Source organism: Leptopilina boulardi, unplaced genomic scaffold (assembly GCF_019393585.1).
Source record: "Leptopilina boulardi isolate dan_hultmark-lab unplaced genomic scaffold, ZJU_Lbou_2.1 LbouV2_112, whole genome shotgun sequence".
Classification (NCBI taxonomy): domain Eukaryota; kingdom Metazoa; phylum Arthropoda; class Insecta; order Hymenoptera; family Figitidae; genus Leptopilina; species Leptopilina boulardi.
Genome location: NW_026137655.1, coordinates 2,999,478 through 3,018,715, shown reverse-complemented (window position 1 = coordinate 3,018,715; position 19,238 = coordinate 2,999,478). Strand labels below are relative to the sequence as shown.

General features: G+C 29.9%; 3 protein-coding genes across 4 annotated transcripts in view; 2 read left to right on the top strand and 1 right to left on the bottom strand.

Moving 5' to 3' along the window:
- The window catches only part of LOC127278013 (cadherin-99C), a 67,305-nt gene that overhangs the window by 9,434 nt on the left and 38,633 nt on the right, over positions 1-19,238 (top strand). The gene's annotated exons all lie outside the window — the stretch shown is intronic.
- On the top strand, positions 6,715-8,447 carry LOC127278022 (UPF0489 protein C5orf22 homolog). Its single transcript, XM_051299522.1, has 2 exons — positions 6,715-6,997; positions 7,132-8,447. The coding sequence occupies exon 2, from the start codon at positions 7,156-7,158 to the stop codon at positions 8,293-8,295; it is 1,140 nt and encodes a 379-aa protein (XP_051155479.1). The 5' UTR covers positions 6,715-6,997; positions 7,132-7,155; the 3' UTR covers positions 8,296-8,447.
- Positions 10,355-12,780, bottom strand: LOC127278029 (uncharacterized protein C15orf61 homolog). Of its 2 annotated transcripts, none has more exons than XM_051299539.1 (4): positions 12,595-12,780; positions 11,429-11,691; positions 10,897-11,140; positions 10,355-10,554 (listed from the first exon to the last, which is right to left on the bottom strand). In XM_051299539.1, exons 2-4 carry the CDS (start codon positions 11,531-11,533, stop codon positions 10,427-10,429), a joined length of 477 nt encoding a protein of 158 aa, XP_051155496.1. In that variant the 5' UTR covers positions 11,534-11,691; positions 12,595-12,780; the 3' UTR covers positions 10,355-10,426. The 2 variants fall into 2 exon arrangements, with proteins under 2 accessions (XP_051155496.1, XP_051155486.1); XM_051299529.1 differs by having other exon boundaries at positions 11,429-11,576.

Here is a 19,238-nt window from a genome sequence, read left to right as displayed (position 1 = left end):
TTTAATATTTAATTTTTCGAGAACAAAACAATAATTTCTTTGCAAAAATTAATTGTTTTGTAGAAATTTATCTCGGCTTTTTTTTATAAAAATAGAGAAAAAAAATTAAGTTTCTTAAACGCAAGGGAACTGAAAAGCTGAATGACGGCCCTGTAGTTGAGTGTCGTTTCTGCTCGCGCGAAACTTGCGCATGCTCAATAAAATTTCGGGGGCCGGAGTTGAGAGAGCTGGAGTTGAGAAACAAATGAAAAACATTAATTACTTTGTTAATTAAGGACTAAATAAAAAATCCTTTAGGGATTTTATACAATTTTATTACTTTTATCGATACTATAGGTTGAAATTCAAAATTATTTTGAAAAACGATTGTTTTAAACAGGTTCGGAGTTGAGACATAATAAAAATACGCAAATTGTATTGTTTAATAATATAAATTTAAAAGTTAATTAGTTAATTAGTACCGTTGATTTTTATTTAATTGGGATTTTTACACATATTTATCAAAAAATTGCTTTAGTTACAATGAAAATAACAAGCAAAACCTCGAAAAACTAGTCAAATTCTCAACTCCGGATCCAGAAAAAAATTTACGAAGAAACATTATAAATAAACATTTTTTTATTTAAATGGACGAAAAATTAAAAACCCTTTTAGGGAATAACAGTTTTTCAGCCATACTTTAAAATGACTATAATGACAAATTTTATTTTTTTAATTTTAATGTCAAAAATCTTATTCAAAAATAGCAAAATCCATGTGTGGAACGAGCAAAAGTATATTTTTAGCATATTTCAGATGACAAAATAAATTTTGGGAAGTAAAATATCATTATATTGATAATGAGTTTATTAAAGATCATTAAAATGAAGAAATTAAAAAAAAAATAAACCAATTCTAGATAATATTTATTAACTAATTAATCAAAGAATCAAAAGTGACCTGTTTCTGGAGAAGAAATATATAAAGAATTCCCCGATAATAATAAGGTTGTATAGTTATAAATTTCATAATGATTCACTTTGAAGCTGCATTCAATTTAATAATCCTTCGTTTTTATAAAATGCAATTTTCTTTACGGTGTACTGCAAAAAAAAAAATTTATTTGATTCAAATGATCTGTTACTTGAATATTAGCAAATAAATATTTGTTTGAAGAAAATAATTTTTATTTTAATCAAATAAACTGTATAATCAATAATTTCTGTATTTAAAATGAATACCTTTCAATTGAGTCAAATAATAATTATTTCAATACAAATAAATGTTTATTTGATAATAGTCGATTATTTCAATCAAATAAATTTTTTTTCATAACGCGGTCCAAAAAAGAGGCACTTTTTTAGCACGCCGTGCTAAAAAGTGCGTTTTTTTGCACCTTGTCATGAAAAGTATCGTTCGTAACTTGTGTTAATATTTGCAGATTTTTGAAAAAGTGTTTTTTTTGGGACGAGCTGTAGGCGAAGCTTCGTTACGAAATATACTATTTTTACTCTCATTTTGAAAGTAAGAAATGCAAGTGTGTTTCAATTTTCTTCTTAAAATTATATTTAAACCAATTCAGTAATCATAGTCGGAATTTTTCTCTGTCGATGCAATAATATTGACAAATCTTCCTGAGATTTTAAAAAACTGATCAATAATCAATTTTTTCATAGTGTGAACATAATTTCATTTTATAATCATTAATCATTAAGAAGAGTGTTTTTATACTGTCAAGAACGTAATTTAAAATAATCAATATTGATTAACGAGGAAAATATTGATTCTTAATACACAGATGATAATAATAATTATATAATATATAATTATAATCTTACACTTTATCGCGTAATATAATAATTACTATTAATTATTGACATAATTTTATTATGTGAAAATATATATTACAAAAGGGGTCGTGGAAAAAAAAGTTTTTTTCTTTACAGAACAGAATTTCGTTATTCGATAGACCAATTTTATTGGCTCCATTTGATTTTGAAAATATTTTCTTTCACTTTTGCCGCTTTTTGACTGTTTTCTTTATACACATGCTTGATATGATAATATACCGATTCATGCATAACGGTTACTTTGAAGCAAGTCGACTTCGATACGGACATTTACCTGGAACGACAGCAGGTTTCTTGAACCGACACCTGTTTCACGATGGGTTTTATTTGACGTGTGATATAGTGTTTCTAGTTGAATTTATGTGTATTGACTATATATACACGACACCATTATGGACATATTTACTATAAATGGAAATCGAAAAATTTTCTTTTATGACTCATCGGAAAAAAGTATCACGTTTTTCTAGCACAATATTGTATTGTACATCTTTTTTTTTATAGACATCACTCTTTATAAATTAAAGACAAGTAGCTCTTTGATGACTGTTACTTTCGGACATGATTATTCCAAATAAAAGTGACTCACATTTTTTGAATTTACATATTTACACCCAGGGATTTTTTATTAGAATCAAATATATTTTTTAAAAAGAAAAAATTTGATGTGTTTTTTGGAGAGTCACACGCAATTAATTTTTTCACCGACGAGGTGTACCTAATATTTGCATGTTGGCTGCGGCTGGTGAATTTATATAGAGATTACAATCTTTCGTTACACACAGAGGTATATGTATATCTATTACAATACCTAACGCTTCGACAGTCTTTAATGACCGTGAAGCGTTGAAAAAAGGAGAAGCTCTTATAGATAAGAGATCGCGTGTCTAAGAGAACACCCCATTCCTTCGCTTAGGGCTAAAAGAAACTATACAGCCACCAGTTTGTTCCTTATATTAGAAAAAAAATATCCCACACGCACAAAAAGTAGTGTAAAATTTTTTTTTTTTTGCAATTTTAGATACCAACAGAGATTATTTATTCTCAAGCATCTTCCTCCTGCGATATTGGCGACGGATTTAGTTTAGCAATATTTGCCTAGGGGTAATGCGATTTTTCATCATAAACAGCGCGTCAAAGAAATAAAATTGTTTCACAGCAAATATAATGTTTATTAAAAGTGTAATAAAAATTAATGAACAAACATTTCCTCTCGGGATCAACGGCGCGTGATTCCGCTGTTAATTAATCCCTCCCCTTTCGAGTACTCACACATATATATAAATATCAGCAGGAAATGTTGAATGAAGAGAAAAATTTGAAAATCAACGAAAGTTAAATTTCTGAGATAACAGGATTCACTTTATTCCACAGTATTTACTACTAATGAGCTTAGGAATCGATTTGCACCTTCTTTAGAGGATCTTCCTGGAAGCAATTAGATCACAAGTGTCAGTGCACCAGCTGCATTTGCCTTCGCTTATTTACCGGTTATTGTGGAAAAAATTTGATCGATTAGGGATGCGCAGTTGCCGCAAATGGGGAAAAATTCTTCTTTTTTTAAACTCCAAAGTTAATTAGTCTGATGTCATAAAATCATTTAGTATAAAATATCTCATAAAATAAGATTATTTTATAATCTCGTGGTTTCATAACTAAATTCATTTCTCATCTTTTTATTCATATGAATCGGCGGATTTTTTCAGGAAGTTTAGTCATTTTTCTCGAATTTTATTGGTTTTAGTTTTATCATAAATTAAATTTTTCTAAGGTTGAATCTTTTTGAATCTTTAAAACAATTTTTATAGTTACCGAAGACTAATCCGAAAAAAAATTCTTAAATATTGTATTTGCGATTCTTTTTCCATTTATATAATTAGAAATTGTTATTCGACGATTTTAAATTGACTTTAACAATATTTTCTCAAGAAATCAATGAGGCGATGAATTTTATCGCAACTCATCTGTGACGGGTTTTAGCGATATTATTCCGATACTGAAATCAACGTGGGAGTATATAAGTCTGAGCCTATGTATATATATATATATATTCTTGAAGAAAATTCCTGCATCTCCTGATGCAGGTGTATAACTCCCACGTAACGCAACACAGTGTTAAGGCTTTCGCCTTATGGAACGCAAAATCAAGAACTGTGTAAATAAATTCTAGAAATGGAATAATGTGAATTGTTTAACTGTCACCAATGACGCAAGAAAATACACGAAAACGCGATTTTCAATTGTGTAAATTTCTCACGAATTAACATAGAAAATTTTTTTTTTTTACTTTTTAAAAAATGATGTTAATATGTCATCACTTAAGGTTTTTTAATTTATTTAATGATATACCTATTACATTTTTCTTATTGTCATTATGAATATATTTTTATGAAAAATGTATTTCCTTGATGACAATAGAATTATTGTTCATTCTAAAGGAAAATCATTAAATATTTTAAATCCGGATTTTGGGGGATGATACTTAAATGATTTAATGGAATAGCTTTTGTATGCGCGATTATAAAAGGGAAAGTATAGTGATTTACACGGAGGCTGTGTCAAATTTTTCCAACGAAAAAGTCATTCCATTCATTTTGAATATCGACATCCTGTCGCCTTTTGCGCCGCAGGTGATTCTTTTCTTTTTCTTTTGAATCATATGTCTTTCATAAAAAGTATAAGTTACGTAAAAATACCCATATGGAATCTTCCTTAATGTGAAATATGTTTCAAAAAGGCGACAAAAAAATATTATAAAAATTAAAATTTTTTTCCAATATATTTTTTTAAATAACCTTAAATCAATATGATAATGATAATAAAATAATATAATTAGTAAACTCATAAATAGATAAGTAAATGAGACTAAGAAAACGAAAATAAATATATCTAATGTCAAATAGTAACGATTTAAAAAACGTGGTATTATTTCTAATCAGATTGCTAATTAATATGCATCACTTTTTGATTTAAGTAGTGACAAACAATTTATTCATTTTGCAATATAAATTTCTGACTTATAAGTTTAGTAAATCATTAATCGACAAGCTTGGACCGTATAACTGCGCGAATGCGATTATAATACAGGTTTAGAATAATTGAATAAATATACTTAATCATTGAATATAGTTTCACTTTTGATCTATAAACAGATAACAATTGTAGTTATACAGATCACAACTAAAATATAATTAATTGTGTATATGGGAGCTAAAAAATATAATAGTGCGATGAAAATATTATGTTAGGTGTAATTAGAATTTTTTAAATTATTAGAAATTAATACTATTTATTGAGCAATTTAGTGTCACATGTGTGTTATATTAAAAGAGGTTTTCTTACCTTTCATGGCTTTTATCATATATTTTTTAAAATATGTATGTATGTCGAACTCCAGATATTCATATCTTATACACTTATATTCCTGGTTATTTAATACGCTTTCGAGTCACCTGATACAATTTTATATATATAATACACGTTTCTTTCTTTGGCTCGGTTAAGTTTCAATATTAGATGAGCTACAGAAATATAACTCTGAATTGACATATTAAAATAGAATATAAAAATGAATTTGTGACGTATATTTATAGTGAAAGCATATTCAAAATTGAAAGGAAATTCTGCATCAATTGATTGAAAAAAAACTGGAATTTTTACCTCTTATTGAAAGAAATATTTCCATTATATTGATAAGTTAAATCATTTTTCTCGAGAGAATAATTAAATTTTAAATACACATTATATTTCTGGAGATATTAATTTTTCAGAATTTATTGAAAATTTTTTCTTTATTCTATAATAATATTAAAAATACATTTTATATTTTTATTAAAACAGAATTAAACAATCTGTCAAAAAGTGCATAATTTCTGTAACTAATTTGAAGTTAAATCTGTATACAGGACTTTCACAAACACATAACACATATGAGGAAAGTTATAATTTAAAAAGTTTTGCTTATCCAGCAATATAATAAATGTAATTAAAAGTTACCTCACAAACACTTCAAAAAATGCTTGATATTTAAAAGATTGACCGATTTTTATTTAAAAAAAAAAAAGTTTTTTTTTCTGGAAGAACATAAATTATCGTTTATTGTTTTATTGCTTACATACAGTGAATTTTAATTAAATATAACTTTTTAATAAGAATATTTTTTATAATGAGCAGATTCCATACAAACTGATGTAAAATTTCCTTTATTGTGAGTTTTGAACTTGTTCAGAATTTTTATTGTCGGTAAAAAAAAATTATAATATAAATTGTAATAGTAAAAATAATAGTAGCAATAATATTAAAAAAGTTAACACACATGTTCTTTGCTAACAAGGAATTTAATATCTAATATTTTATATTAATGTTCGGCAAATAGTTGAAAGCCATAGATTTACAGTCGGTGTTTAATTAGAATAAATATCGTTCAAGTTTTACGATTTGCAATTTGTAAATCCTATTTAAAAACTTATACGAGAAATTTAACAAAACGATATCTTCTGATGTAATACTAGTAAGGTATGCAATTCAGTGTTAATTGAAACATAAGATTTGTTTCATAACCGACAGCAAAGGATTAATTGAAACATTAGTTTTAATTATAAGCTTGTACATATTCTGGTGTAAACGCGCCATGTATATGTACAGTACAAATTCATTAAACAATAAATTTAAAAATACATGTAACAAAATTGTCTCGATTTGCATTGTTACAATGTTTTTGCATTTAGTTTTTTAATACAATAAAATAATTTCTTTAATAAATAATTTCAATATTGAAATTAAACTATTGTTTAACAATTTAAAGATTTATATATAAATGAAAAATATAGTGGATTTAAATTTGACCGCGCGTTTTTATTGAAATCTCGAACCCAGCGACTTACCGGCTTCGCACGTCTGGTGTCGAGACATTGGAAAAATAAGGTTAAGTTTGTCGTTCAGTGAAAAAAGTAGTTTCTTAAATATTGTGATAATTATTTACAAAATTTTTTTGTATTTTGTTTTTAATAGTGTTAGAAAAAGAAGTCTTTTTTTCTTTCTAATAACGAAAATAAATATCAAGTCAATTCAATTTGTGCCACACAGTGAAAGGAGTTATTAACTTTCAAGCAACTACAACCTAAAGCAATCTTTAATGTGATGAAATTGTAACTGAGAATAATATTTCAGTAAGTAATCATTTTTTTCATATATCTTTAGTATTATTATTTTATCTCATGGTTCCAACCATTTTTGTCGGCCATTTTGTTTCTCAATAATCACACATAAAATGGTGGATTGAATTGTTTTTTTTTTATTGCAGGATTGCATCAGCCAAAACAAAAGAATGTCACGAAAATTTAAAAAGACTCCAATTTACGTTGTCGAAGATCATCATGATGCTTTGCCTTGCATTTATCGTTGTTTGGGATCAAAACATTTGCCATTTGAAGGTAACACCATAATTCATTTAGACTCCCATCCTGACATGCTGATTCCAAAGGATATGAATGCTGACACCGTGTGGGATAAGCAACAACTCTTTAGTGAAATTAGCATCGAAAACTGGATACTTCCTGCAGCTTATGCTGGACATTTGAAGAACTTGGTTTGGATTAAACCGCCATGGGCAAAACAGATGACAGATGGTATGTTAACGTTTCTTATTGGAAAGCACAAAGAAACTGGTCTGATAAGATTAACATGCTCGGAACCATATTTCGTCAGCGAGGCACTCTATTGCTATCCCGAGGAACTTGAAAATACACGCGAAGTGACATTACATGTAATAACAATGGGTTCTTTTATTGAAGATTCAATGAAACGTGATGATTTTCCCGCAATTGCATCAGCACTTCGACAATATTTACCAGAAAGTGACACACCCTATATTCTTGATATTGATCTTGATTTCTTCAGCACAAAAAATCCATTCAAGACACTTTATGAGAATGCAAATATCTATGAAAAATTGGCACCACTTTACGAATTTAAACGACCAAATTCAACTGATCAGGAAATTTTAAAAGAAGCAACAATGGCGAGAGATGAACAATTGACGGAATTACAGGAATTATTTTCCTATTTAGAGGAAAATAGAAATTTATATGGTTATGAGAAGGAAAAAAGTGCAAGATACGAAGCTGTCGAGTTGATATATCGTGAGATGATGAGATGTTATAGGGATGCAGAAATTAACTGGATATCGATTCATGATGCTGGATGCACCATTGATGACACTGATCTTCCTCATCATGTGACAAGTCAACAAGATCTTGATAGACTCATCAGTGGGACTTTTAAATCTTTCTTAGCTGTTTTACCTGCTCCACCTACGATTGTCACTATTGCTAGGTCCAGCTATGATGAATATTGCCCTCCGGAAGATGTGGATCAAATTCAAGTAGGCGTGATTGATGAACTGAAAGATAGACTTGGCATTGATGTGGAAACAAAATTACTCTACTTGGAAGAGGAGGTTAATTAAAATTTATACGCTACGGGCATAATTATAATTGTTCATTTCAAAAACTATACATATATAAAAATCATGTAACTGTCGATTATTATATAAATTTTATTTTATTATACCGTTTGTAGTTCTTTTTGATGAATAAAAAAAGGTGACTTTTTACTCTATATTCTATTTATTTTTATAATAAAAGTTTTTAATTGCCTTGATTTCTAAACTTGAAGAGAAATTTTCTCAAAGATGAAAAAAAAAGTAAAAATGTTTTCACTGGATGTAAATTGCATGAAGTTACGGGAATTTGCGTCTGCACGTGTTCAATCCTGATGCATAATTTGTATTAATTATGCACAGTGAATGCTCAAATGCAGATAGGCAGATTCATAAGCTCTATAATATTCCACGTAGTAGACACGAACAAATAATATCTCATTGGGATCATTTTCGGGTATTTATTTCATGCGTAAATATAGTTTAATTGGACATTGCTCTCATTATGTCTATAATGATTCAAGAAAATGACCTCGTTTTCTAGACACTGTGAGAAGACCTTTAATTATATTTGCATATATCAATTTTATTTTCTTTGTTCTTGAAAATAAAATATGAAACATATAAATTTTCTAAAAGAGTTATTAATTAATCGAGTTTAAAACATCAAAGACAAAATTAATGACATGTCTATAACACCTGATTTGCAATTTTTTAGTTGAAACGCTTTCTACACAAGACGGTCATTTGTTGTTTGTCACACCTTAATTTATTATTATTATTTTTATGATCATTACTTCATCATTGCCCTTCGGGAAAATGTTTTATTTTTTTTCCACGATGTAGTTCATTAGGAATGAAGCCTAAAAGCATTTTTCCAAACAAGGTAGATTTAATTAAAAATAAAATGAAACGAGATTAGATTAAACATATAGTGTGTATGTGTGTGTCTTGTTAATTCGTTATGCTCAATGAGAAGCCTCCATATAGCCAATTAGAGTTGAAAGTTTATCTCTCGTCGTTTTTCGAAATCACGCATGAAAATGCAAAAGGAATTCAAAAGATTCTCTTCTTCAACTGTGTCATGAAGTCACGATACATTGCAATATAAATCTTGTGAAAATAGATTTTTCTCTTGTATAAACATGGAATGTTTTCTAATATTCACGAATTCAATCGGAACAGTGTAGACAAAATTATTTCTAAATTTCCATAACTCGTTTTCTCATATTTCACTTTTATAAGGGAAACTGAAAATTAGATGACGAATAACTGAATTTCTTGTCAATGGGGACAAATGAGGCAACTTGCAAACAGATAGTCGTGAAAGGTATATAAACTTCCGCGGTTGATCTTCGTGATAAAAGTATTAATCAAAGTCTGCTTTCACCTCAGACTAGCACCAATCGCGGTATACTCATTTCCTGTGTCAAATTCAATAAAGAATTTTTCAAAAAATATTAAATAAAAATACTTGAGTAATTTGAATTTTTTAGATTTTTTTTTATTTAAAATTAAAATTTACTGTCGTATTAATCGAAAAAAAATATTGTCAAATGGCTGCAATTTGTTTTTCGTGATTTAAACGATCATTATTAAAAAAAAGTGGTAAAAAATAATTTTTTTGAAAAGGAGACAAAAAAAATGATGAGGTTGTCTCTTAACGAAGTGACTGGCTTAACTCGTTTCTTGATTTCCCACTTATTTATTCCTAGCATGTTAATTACTCAAACGAGAGAGTTAAAGATGTCTAAACGTCGATATGTGAGAATGACGAATTTCCGTGTTTGACGACGACGACGACGACGACGAGGATGCATGGTTTTATAAAAGTTGACTCCTTGGTAGAACATGAATTACTAATTAGAATATATACTTTACTTTGATAAGAAATAGAGCTTGGCACCTTGTGTCCCCCACTTCTTATCGAATTCCACTGATCCAAGTCTCTGAATATTCAAAATGAAAGAAAAAAAAAATAATTGCAAACCCACATCAGATTACATGCATGTTGTACACACAACTCCTAGAAGTCGATGTCCTTCGTCGAGGAAGCCGAGAGCAGGGACTTGATTAAAATGATTCATTTAAATTACTGACATTTTATATTTTGTCGAGTATTTAAGTCTCGTGTAATGTAACATTAATTTATCTTATTTTAATATTGTGAACCTTTTTCTTCGGGTAGTAGAAAATAGATTGTCACTTCTCCTTTGTTTGTCTTCACCACCTCCTTGTGACGAATTAGTTGCGTCGCTGCTAATCCATACATGAGTGTTGGAATACCTGCCACATAATGTACCTTTTTAATTTTGTTTATGAATTTTAATTATTAATTACAGTTAATTATTAATTATAATTATAGAATAGTTTTTTATTACGTGTCTTAAATAAAATAAAAAAAGGTTTACATTCTAATGAAATTCATGAATAATTAAAACAATAGACGTGATTGTGGATCAAGTGGGGCAGTTTTTTTTTATATAGCAGGGACCATAATAAGCAAAAGGAGAAAGGGGGCCAAAAACTCCCAACGCGTGAGGGATAAGGCGCGTGACTAATGTGAAGATATTAGTTACGTTGGCCTCTTTTTGCCATTAAACTTTATGTAGAAGTATATGAATATACCAAGGTTAAGTATCTTGATCGCCTTGAAAAATTTGTCTTCTAGTGTGAGGTCCTGTTTGGGTCTTTTGGTGCAGTGATATTTGATGTAGGGAAAACAGCCCGTCCTTAAAATATGATAGTTGCTCATGCCCACTGGCCAGTTGAAATGAGACATTCCCCTCTGATCGTTCGTTATGTCCGCATATTTCACGAAATATGACGTCCATGGTGGTTCTTTTGTTTGTAACAAGTAGCTCGTTAAGACCTGTTTTTTTAAAACCGAAAAACAAATAAAGATTATGATTTATGAATTATCCATTTATGTTTTATTTTTCATTTAGGAATTTTAAGAAGATAAAAGTTTTTTAGGATTATTGAAAGTTATGATTTTGATTCTGAGGTAAAGAATAAAGTTTTCTCACGATCGTTTTTGTTTTTTTTTTTGCTTAGTTTTCTTTTTCTAGTTTTGTTCTGTATGGCGCGGAGGTAATTGACGTTTGTTGAGAAGGCATGCGTGTTATTTCCGAATTCTTAGACTGAAGAAATGACTGACCTCCGAAGATAACGGTTTTGGCCTCCGGGTAAAATGTCTCGCACATAACCCATTAGTACGGCAGCCGAGCGATTTTTCAATTGGCCGCAGAACGGCCGCAATCATTCGTGGATTGCTCCTCCCAGGCTTGAAAAATTTTTCTCCTCCGCTTCGTCAGCCATGAATAATAAATTATTATCAATATTAAATGTTCTGCTCACCTAATGCGAGGGTGGTCTCTTATTTTATAATCTTCTTAAATGTCAACAATAACTATTGTTGTTCTTTATCGTATATAAAGAAAATAAAATGATTAAAATCTAAAATTAATTATCTTGAAAGTATTTAATATTTCACAATAATTATTGAATAAGAAAGTAAAAAAAATTTGCTATGTTCCATTTGGGGTAGAATATATTTATGAATAAATTACAGGCGTGGTCAACAGGTGATTGTATATATTAACGGTAGCGATTAGAATACTATTCCGAAATCCTTTCTAAAATAGATATGACTATACATTGTATATATACATGAAATGTCAAGGTTTTTATATAAAATTCAGATATAAGAAATAAATATCGGGAAAGTGATGCATATGAATAATTTTACTATTCTAAGGTGATGATATCCTTGTTGAGGATTACTGAGGAATTTACTCTTTAGCCAGAAGGTCAAAGGAGAGTTGATGACATTGCTTGAATAAAACAAAAAATTCTTTGGTATGAAGGAAATATTATTTGAGAATGTCATGCAATTTTTAGTGGTTATAAATCACTATTATAAATCAAGAAATATGACTATTTTTTTTAATCTTAATAATCCTTTTTTTTTTGAAATATTAAAATCGAATTATAATTATATTTCGCGCCTTAATATTGAAAAAATAACGCATGCGCAAATTTTTATTTTTCGACACAGGAATATTTGAATTTTTTCAAAGGATCTTTTAAATGAATTTAAATGAGAATTATTTTAAATATATTTTTTTCGATTAATTTTGATATATAGTGATAAACAAATAAGGAAATTAAAAAAGCAAGCGCCATGCGCCAAAGAGCTTCTCTTGAGTCGTCGCGCCACTTCCCCTCTCACTTCATTTTCCCCTTGCCCTATACGTGTTTCCACTTCGACCACTTTAGACACACACCAAAACAATTTTGCCGCTTTATATAAATATACGTTACCGGTTTAATCGATTCAGTTGATATAGTCGAATGTGAATGCTGAGATGAAGAAACGTTTTTTCTTTCTGGTTTATTATATAGTAGTCATTGACAATATTCTGAAAATCCACACACGTTTTGTTAAATTATTTTGATTTCTGTGCGACTGAAGGTCACTTTCATTGCTACTACCACTACTATAGCGTATCTCGAGAATCGTTTCCATGTATATCGATAGAAGAGTTGGCGGTCTTTTTTAAATTTCAACGCCTACACACTATTTCTAGTGAATATCCAATATAATTTATATTAATTTTTTTTTAAATATTTAATTTTTTATATTTAAAATAATATTTTTCTTAAGTATGTTTTCGATATTAATTTCCAGTTGGGCTCTGATGGGGAAAACTATTTCGAGATAATATATACCCGAACGGAATCCAATTAAGAAAGCAACAAATCTATTAATAATGAAATTTTTAAATATAGAAACGACATAATTATGCAATTTGGTTTGATTTATTTTCAACTGTTCGTTAATGAACAGGCGTCGAACTACTTGATTATTAACGAGATGTAATGCTTATTCATATATATATAATTTTACTTGCAAACATTCATTGCTGGCGCGAATCTAATGATCGATTAATCATGTTTCTCCTACGATTATTTGAATTCGCATTTAAAGAGCCAATGACATTGTAAACAACTTTATACGACATTCTTAAAAATATCTATATAATCTGAAATTGAGCGTTTTTATGCTTTCATAATCAGAGTTCACAGTAAATTAATAAAAGCGGATTTTATTATCTAATTAGTCTAAACAGGAAAAACATAGTGTTATAATTAAGTGATTACTTGCTGGATTACTTTATTTTTCCTGTTATTAAAAAAAAGTGTAATTCAGTCATTAAACTTTTGTCTGCTTCCGTAAGATCAAAGAAATTTAGTTAAATAATAAATAGATCAAATAAATATTTATTTGAACTAAATAATTTTTATTTTTGAATTAAATAGACGGTATTTGGACCAATGATTTCTGTATTTGAAAAAATACCATTTAATTGACGCAAATAATAATATTATTTAATATAAATAAATATTTATTTGGTAATGGCAGAAAATTTTGAGATAGTAGAAAAAGTCAGTTTCAGTCAGCCAAAACGATTTTAATTCTTCTAATTTGGTATTAGGTATTTGGTATTTGCAGTCAGACATTTATTAGAAGTAAAAGTAAGTTACAATTAGACACTAGTGTATTAATATTATTTTTCGAATAACGAAAAGCAAACATCCGCTATAAAATGCTTTCGTGATATATTTGCTATAAGGATATAAAATATAAAAGGGATATTTTGAAAAAAAAATTCATCTCGGAATTTTTAAATAAAATATATACTTTATCTGATACAATAAATTCAGCAATTTATAGAATTACATATGTGAAAGGCATAAGCCATGTATCACGCTATGAATTCGATTATGGCAAAGTCTCTCAACAATGACGTGGTAATGCACGACTTCCTTCCAAGATTTATTATTTTCATTAGTGACCATGCCTATCATCGCAAGGCTGCAGATGAAAATGGGATACTGCATGCTCACTGGTTATACATTTATATATACATATAGTTAGAAGTCTCTCTCTATATATGTGTATGCAAAAAGGACGTAAAAGGAAGGTTTTCGAGATGAGAAAAGGGGACACGGTAAATGCGCCGCGTTACTTATTTCGTGTTGTGCGCGAATATCTTGGCGATTTTCCGCGATAAATGATGTAACGGCCATCCGCGATTTAGCCTGCTTCTTCGTTTATATGTGTGTACATATATTCACATATGCATAAAATTCAATACAAATAAGCGCGCGCGATGAACTGACACGCTGTTGTATATAACGGGAAGACTAAGACTCGATCTTAGATATGTTCGTTTTGTCTGTTAACCGCGCATATAAGTTCAAATTACTACGAAAACACGATACACAAGACCATGCGTGTAATTACGGGTCATTCACATTTGTAGACGTCAGTGTAAATGGCTCTGTGCGGTTATTATAATGGGAATCAGACACTTCTTGCGCGAGAGGAGAAACAAATAGCAATTTCGCTTCATAAAAAAAAGTTACAGCTTTTTATTTGTCAATATAAAATCTGAGGGACATATTGCACATTCCAATCTTTGTTTTTTGTCAAAAAAAAATATATTTTTAAAATTATTTTATTATAATAATTTTATTTTTGCCTGTTTTTGAAGAAAATAATAGAATTTTTGTTTTTCTTTTGAGACCAAGCGTATTTACATAATGGTGTCTCTCGATAAGGATTAAATTTAATTCCGCGTGTACGGTGGGTTTGGTGTATATCGTCATGCGAACACGAGAAGTCTTTTTCTTTGGTTGTTACGAATATTGCGGTTGGGTCGCGCTTTCTGAATGAGAATAAAAAATTCAAATGGATTTAGTTTCCTTCAACCTTTTCAGTGACTTTCTCGAAGATCAGCTTTAATATCTCATCGAAATCTAAAAGTGATAAAAAGTAACGAGAGAAATAATCGATTTCAAATCTTTTGGGAAATTTCGGAACGGAAATTTAAGTACATAAATCATATAAAAATAGGTACTGTAAATGATTACAAAAATTAATAAAAAAATTTAGAAACTAGAAATCAGTTTTAGACTATTCTAATTAAAATATGCAAATGACATTTGATGAAAAGTCTCGTGAATTTGCCATTAAAATGACCACACTCGTGTTTTGCCCATCGTAACTGCACCCGTAACTCGAACTATGTCTATTCCCTGGATGAAATTATCCATTATCTTTACCAAGGCCTGGAGTTTTCAGCATGGTAGTCTCTTTGAACGAGAGGCTCGTGGTCATAAAGACACCTTTCTTAAGGTCTCTCATCATTAGCTGTGAGTGCTCGCTAAAGCGAATCCGGTTTCGCCCCAGCGCATTCGACAGCCTACGAATAAATAGGTTTTTGAACAAGTATGTGCGCACCGTAGAAGACAGGCTAACAACTATTACCAACACGCATCTTCTTATTTTATTATATGCGCCTCAATTTAATTACAACTATAGTGGAAGTGTCATCAAATTCTACCAACAAGTAGCCAAGATTCTATTTAAATATTTGGTTGTGAAATTCTTTTGAAAATACTGTTATTTTCATTATATCATTTCCTGAAAGTTTTTTCTTGTTATTAGCGAATAATTTTTTACCGCCAGCAAGATGACAGGTTACCTAACGTTTAATGTGAGAATGTGATGTCCCTAATTAAGAGTATTATCAGCTTCATCTTTTGCAATGTGGGCAATAAAGACTAGAAGGGATAATTCTAGCTTTGCAATGGTGGTTGACACCCTATAGCTTCTTGTTTTCCTCAGTACTTGGATGTACATGAATAACCACTTTAGCAAGAACCAACCGGATACCTATCTGAATCGTCGACATACACACACACATGTATATATACGTCATTAGGAGCGTCGAGACTAGCCATCAGATGTACATCCGGTGTGTAACGATTGGTGGGATCCATAAATCGATCAATTAATTGCTCTCCCGTTGGGAAGAAATAATTCGCTCCACCTTCCCGTCAGTTTTCTCCCTCTTATATGTGAGCGCGCGAGTTGCTCTTTTCTCCTTTTCGTGTTGTAGTCCTTTTTTTTGCCTCTGCAATGTCATTGAAGTTCCGATCGATCGTTTCAAGTCTCTCTCTCTCAGATCAATGGACTTCTTCGTGTGGTCGTAAAACGTTTGTGCTTCGAGTGGGCGTCGTTAAATCGAACGCCCCGCCATTACGTAGGCTTAAAGCCGCAGCATCCGGAATTAACGATCAACTCTGATCGTTTGGACTTTTGACAAATTGCCGAGTGATACAGTGTTGGGATCGATAGAGTCTACATTTACATACTTGAGGAAAAGCCACCATCAGGGATTAGTGTTTACTCGTTTAGGCTTTGACGATTTAATACCTTGTTTTCATTTTTTTAAGGATAAAACCATGGATTTTGATCTAATTTATTTTTTAACAACAATTGTAAATATTTGAGTTATTCTCTGGATAGTCTAATTGGAATTAATTTAAATAAGTCGAATAAGGCGAAAAACTATTAAAATCTAAATCTTACAATAAAACAAATGTCATAGTTGGAAATGAAAATTTATCATCTTTTTTTTCTCCTTTAATTTGTAATCTACCTTTATAAAATCGAATTTATAATCTTCTTATGCAAGATTTATTATCCCCATGTTTTTATAGCTGGGTAATAGGGCTAGACTCATAATTTACGTGTACTTGAAATGAAAATCTAGATTAAGTTACTTGAAACTTCTTTGCAAACTCGTAAATTCTAATTTTCTTTTCTGAAGAAAAAAAAACTTTACGATTTTCATATATTTTTATACACCAATGTCATTCAATCTAATTGAATGATTTACATTGAAAAAAAATTATCACTTTTAATTAAAGTGGATTTTTTTCACATTTCCTGGATGTTAAGAAGAGATGGAGAATTCAGGTGAATATCATACTTGGAATATACAGTATATATTATTACTGTTGTGATTAGAGATGCTCCAAAGATGCATAATATGCTATTAAAACCAATCGAGAAGATTATATAGGCTGAAGCCGGTTTCTATTTATTAAATGTGAATGTGAATCATACAAATATTGTTTATATGGTTGGAAATCAGTGATGCGTTTTCTTTAGTTATTATAATTTATACTCAAAGATAAAGTAGTGGTATAAACTTTGGAATATACATTTATATATATAAATGCAGTATGAATATTTTATGATAGCATCAATTTTGATGGCCACTCAAGTCGAATTATTACCAAATGTTTACATTTCGATGTTACATATTTGTAAATAGTTTTCCATTACCGTTTACTATAAAATATAGAATAAAGTAATTTCTTTTTCCCAAAAATGTAAAAAAAATTTATCGAGTAGGTTATCTTTCGATATCGATCTCTTTAGATCTAGAAAAAAAGATTGAGATTTCTTATGTACGTTCGCTTTCAATACACCTCGAGACAGTGTAATTAGGGTTAGGCTGCGGTCTAGTTTTCAGACGAGTGCGAGTTTCCACATCCATTTCATTCCAATTATTGCAAATCTATTTTCTCTCACAGCAAAATAACATGAGCATTTCAACGTGCAAATCTTTATTGTACCTTTATTATTATATTCCGATGCAATGATATAATGTTAATATTCACATCTCGGAACTGAAGGTGAAGTCTTTGGAACGACTTGATTCGTATGAAATCATTCCCTTCGAGCATATTTGATTATGAAATGTTATTTCCTTTGTCTAAGAAAAAATGTTTTTATTCAATAAATTGTTGAAAAATATTTTTCTTTTTTAAATAATGTATTTTTTTTGACGATTTTGTTTTTTCCCACGTGATTTTAATTTTTTCTCAGTTTCTCTACTTGTTAAATCACTAAACTGCCTTTACCGTTGAAAATAGTATTCAGAGAAGTCTTGAGATATATATATTCGATATATAAAGAAGGGAATAGCGCATATATGCCGCCTCAGTAGCTTTTATAAGTAGGTTTTTCAAAATCGAAAATGCAATATTCTTCGTCTTCGTCTCTTTATTCACCTTCTTCTCTTTTTGTGAAACATAATTTATCGCGTTCATGCGCGGCTCGGGGAATAAGGGATTGAGAAAGAGCCAGAATACGCATAGCTTCCTCGTTATTAATCAAGATGTGTATTGACCGTTAGTCCTGTATTCTGAGTTTTCAGGGCTCTTTCTTTCTCTCTCTGTTCGTGTGCTCCGATAAGTTATTGCATTCAATGCAAATATCTGTTCTGGTCCACAAGACGGACTGTTGCACGCGAATCACTATGGGAATTTTTCGTAATTCACTTCCGCCTCTTCAGGCTTTTGCTCCGCGTGACCACTACTGGTGATCTCGATGGGAATTGGAAACCATTGCTACTTATGATCTTCTTCAACCAATTCCATGAAAAGTGCCTCAATCCCTTTTTGTTCGAGTATTCAAGGGTTACTGTTTTTTTATTTTATGTGATAAAAATTTACTCTTTCTGTTATATTGTCGAAAAATCCTATAAAACATGTTTATGCTAAAGGGAAGAATTTCTAAATTCAAGAATTTTAATCTTCGTTCCCAAGATGAATGTCCTCATAATTCTTGTTCGTTCTTCTTTTCTTTGCCTTTTATCTTTATTTCATTTTAATTCTCGATTTTTATTTCTGTATTTATTTCTTATTTATTTGATCCTGTGATATTTTATCCTATTTTTTTTATTTGAGATTTCTTCCCTTATTTATTTTTGCCATTTGGGATAAAAAAAATAGTCGAATATTTGAATTGTAATAGTATAAATAAGCAGCTCGTAAAAAATATTATACGTAATATTCGGAGTCTTTTAAACTATATATATCCATATACAGTTGATTAATAACATTATCTCAAAAGTAAGTGGCTTCTTTCATGAAGAAGATGATGTGATCAATAATATTAGATAGCAGATCGCTCTCGAGTTTACGTTCCTATAAAACAGGGACTATAAATGTGGATCTATGAAAACACACCTACGTGTCCTTCATACTACTGAGGCGCTCTAAGAATATTGACCACTGACCATAGAATAAAATCTTTTTCT

Excerpts from the sequence above, each read along its gene's own strand:
- LOC127278029 (XM_051299539.1), bottom strand. The coding sequence starts at position 11,533 with ATGATTGCGGCCGTTCTGCGGCCAATTGAAAAATCGCTCGGCTGCCGT. Across the intron at positions 11,141-11,428 it reads CAAAACCGTTATCTTCGGAG|GTCTTAACGAGCTACTTGTT; the intron begins GTCAGTCATTTC and ends TTAAAAAAACAG. Across the intron at positions 10,555-10,896 it reads GATCAAGATACTTAACCTTG|GTATTCCAACACTCATGTAT; the intron begins GTATATTCATAT and ends ATTATGTGGCAG.
- LOC127278022 (XM_051299522.1), top strand. The coding sequence starts at position 7,156 with ATGTCACGAAAATTTAAAAAGACTCCAATTTACGTTGTCGAAGATCAT.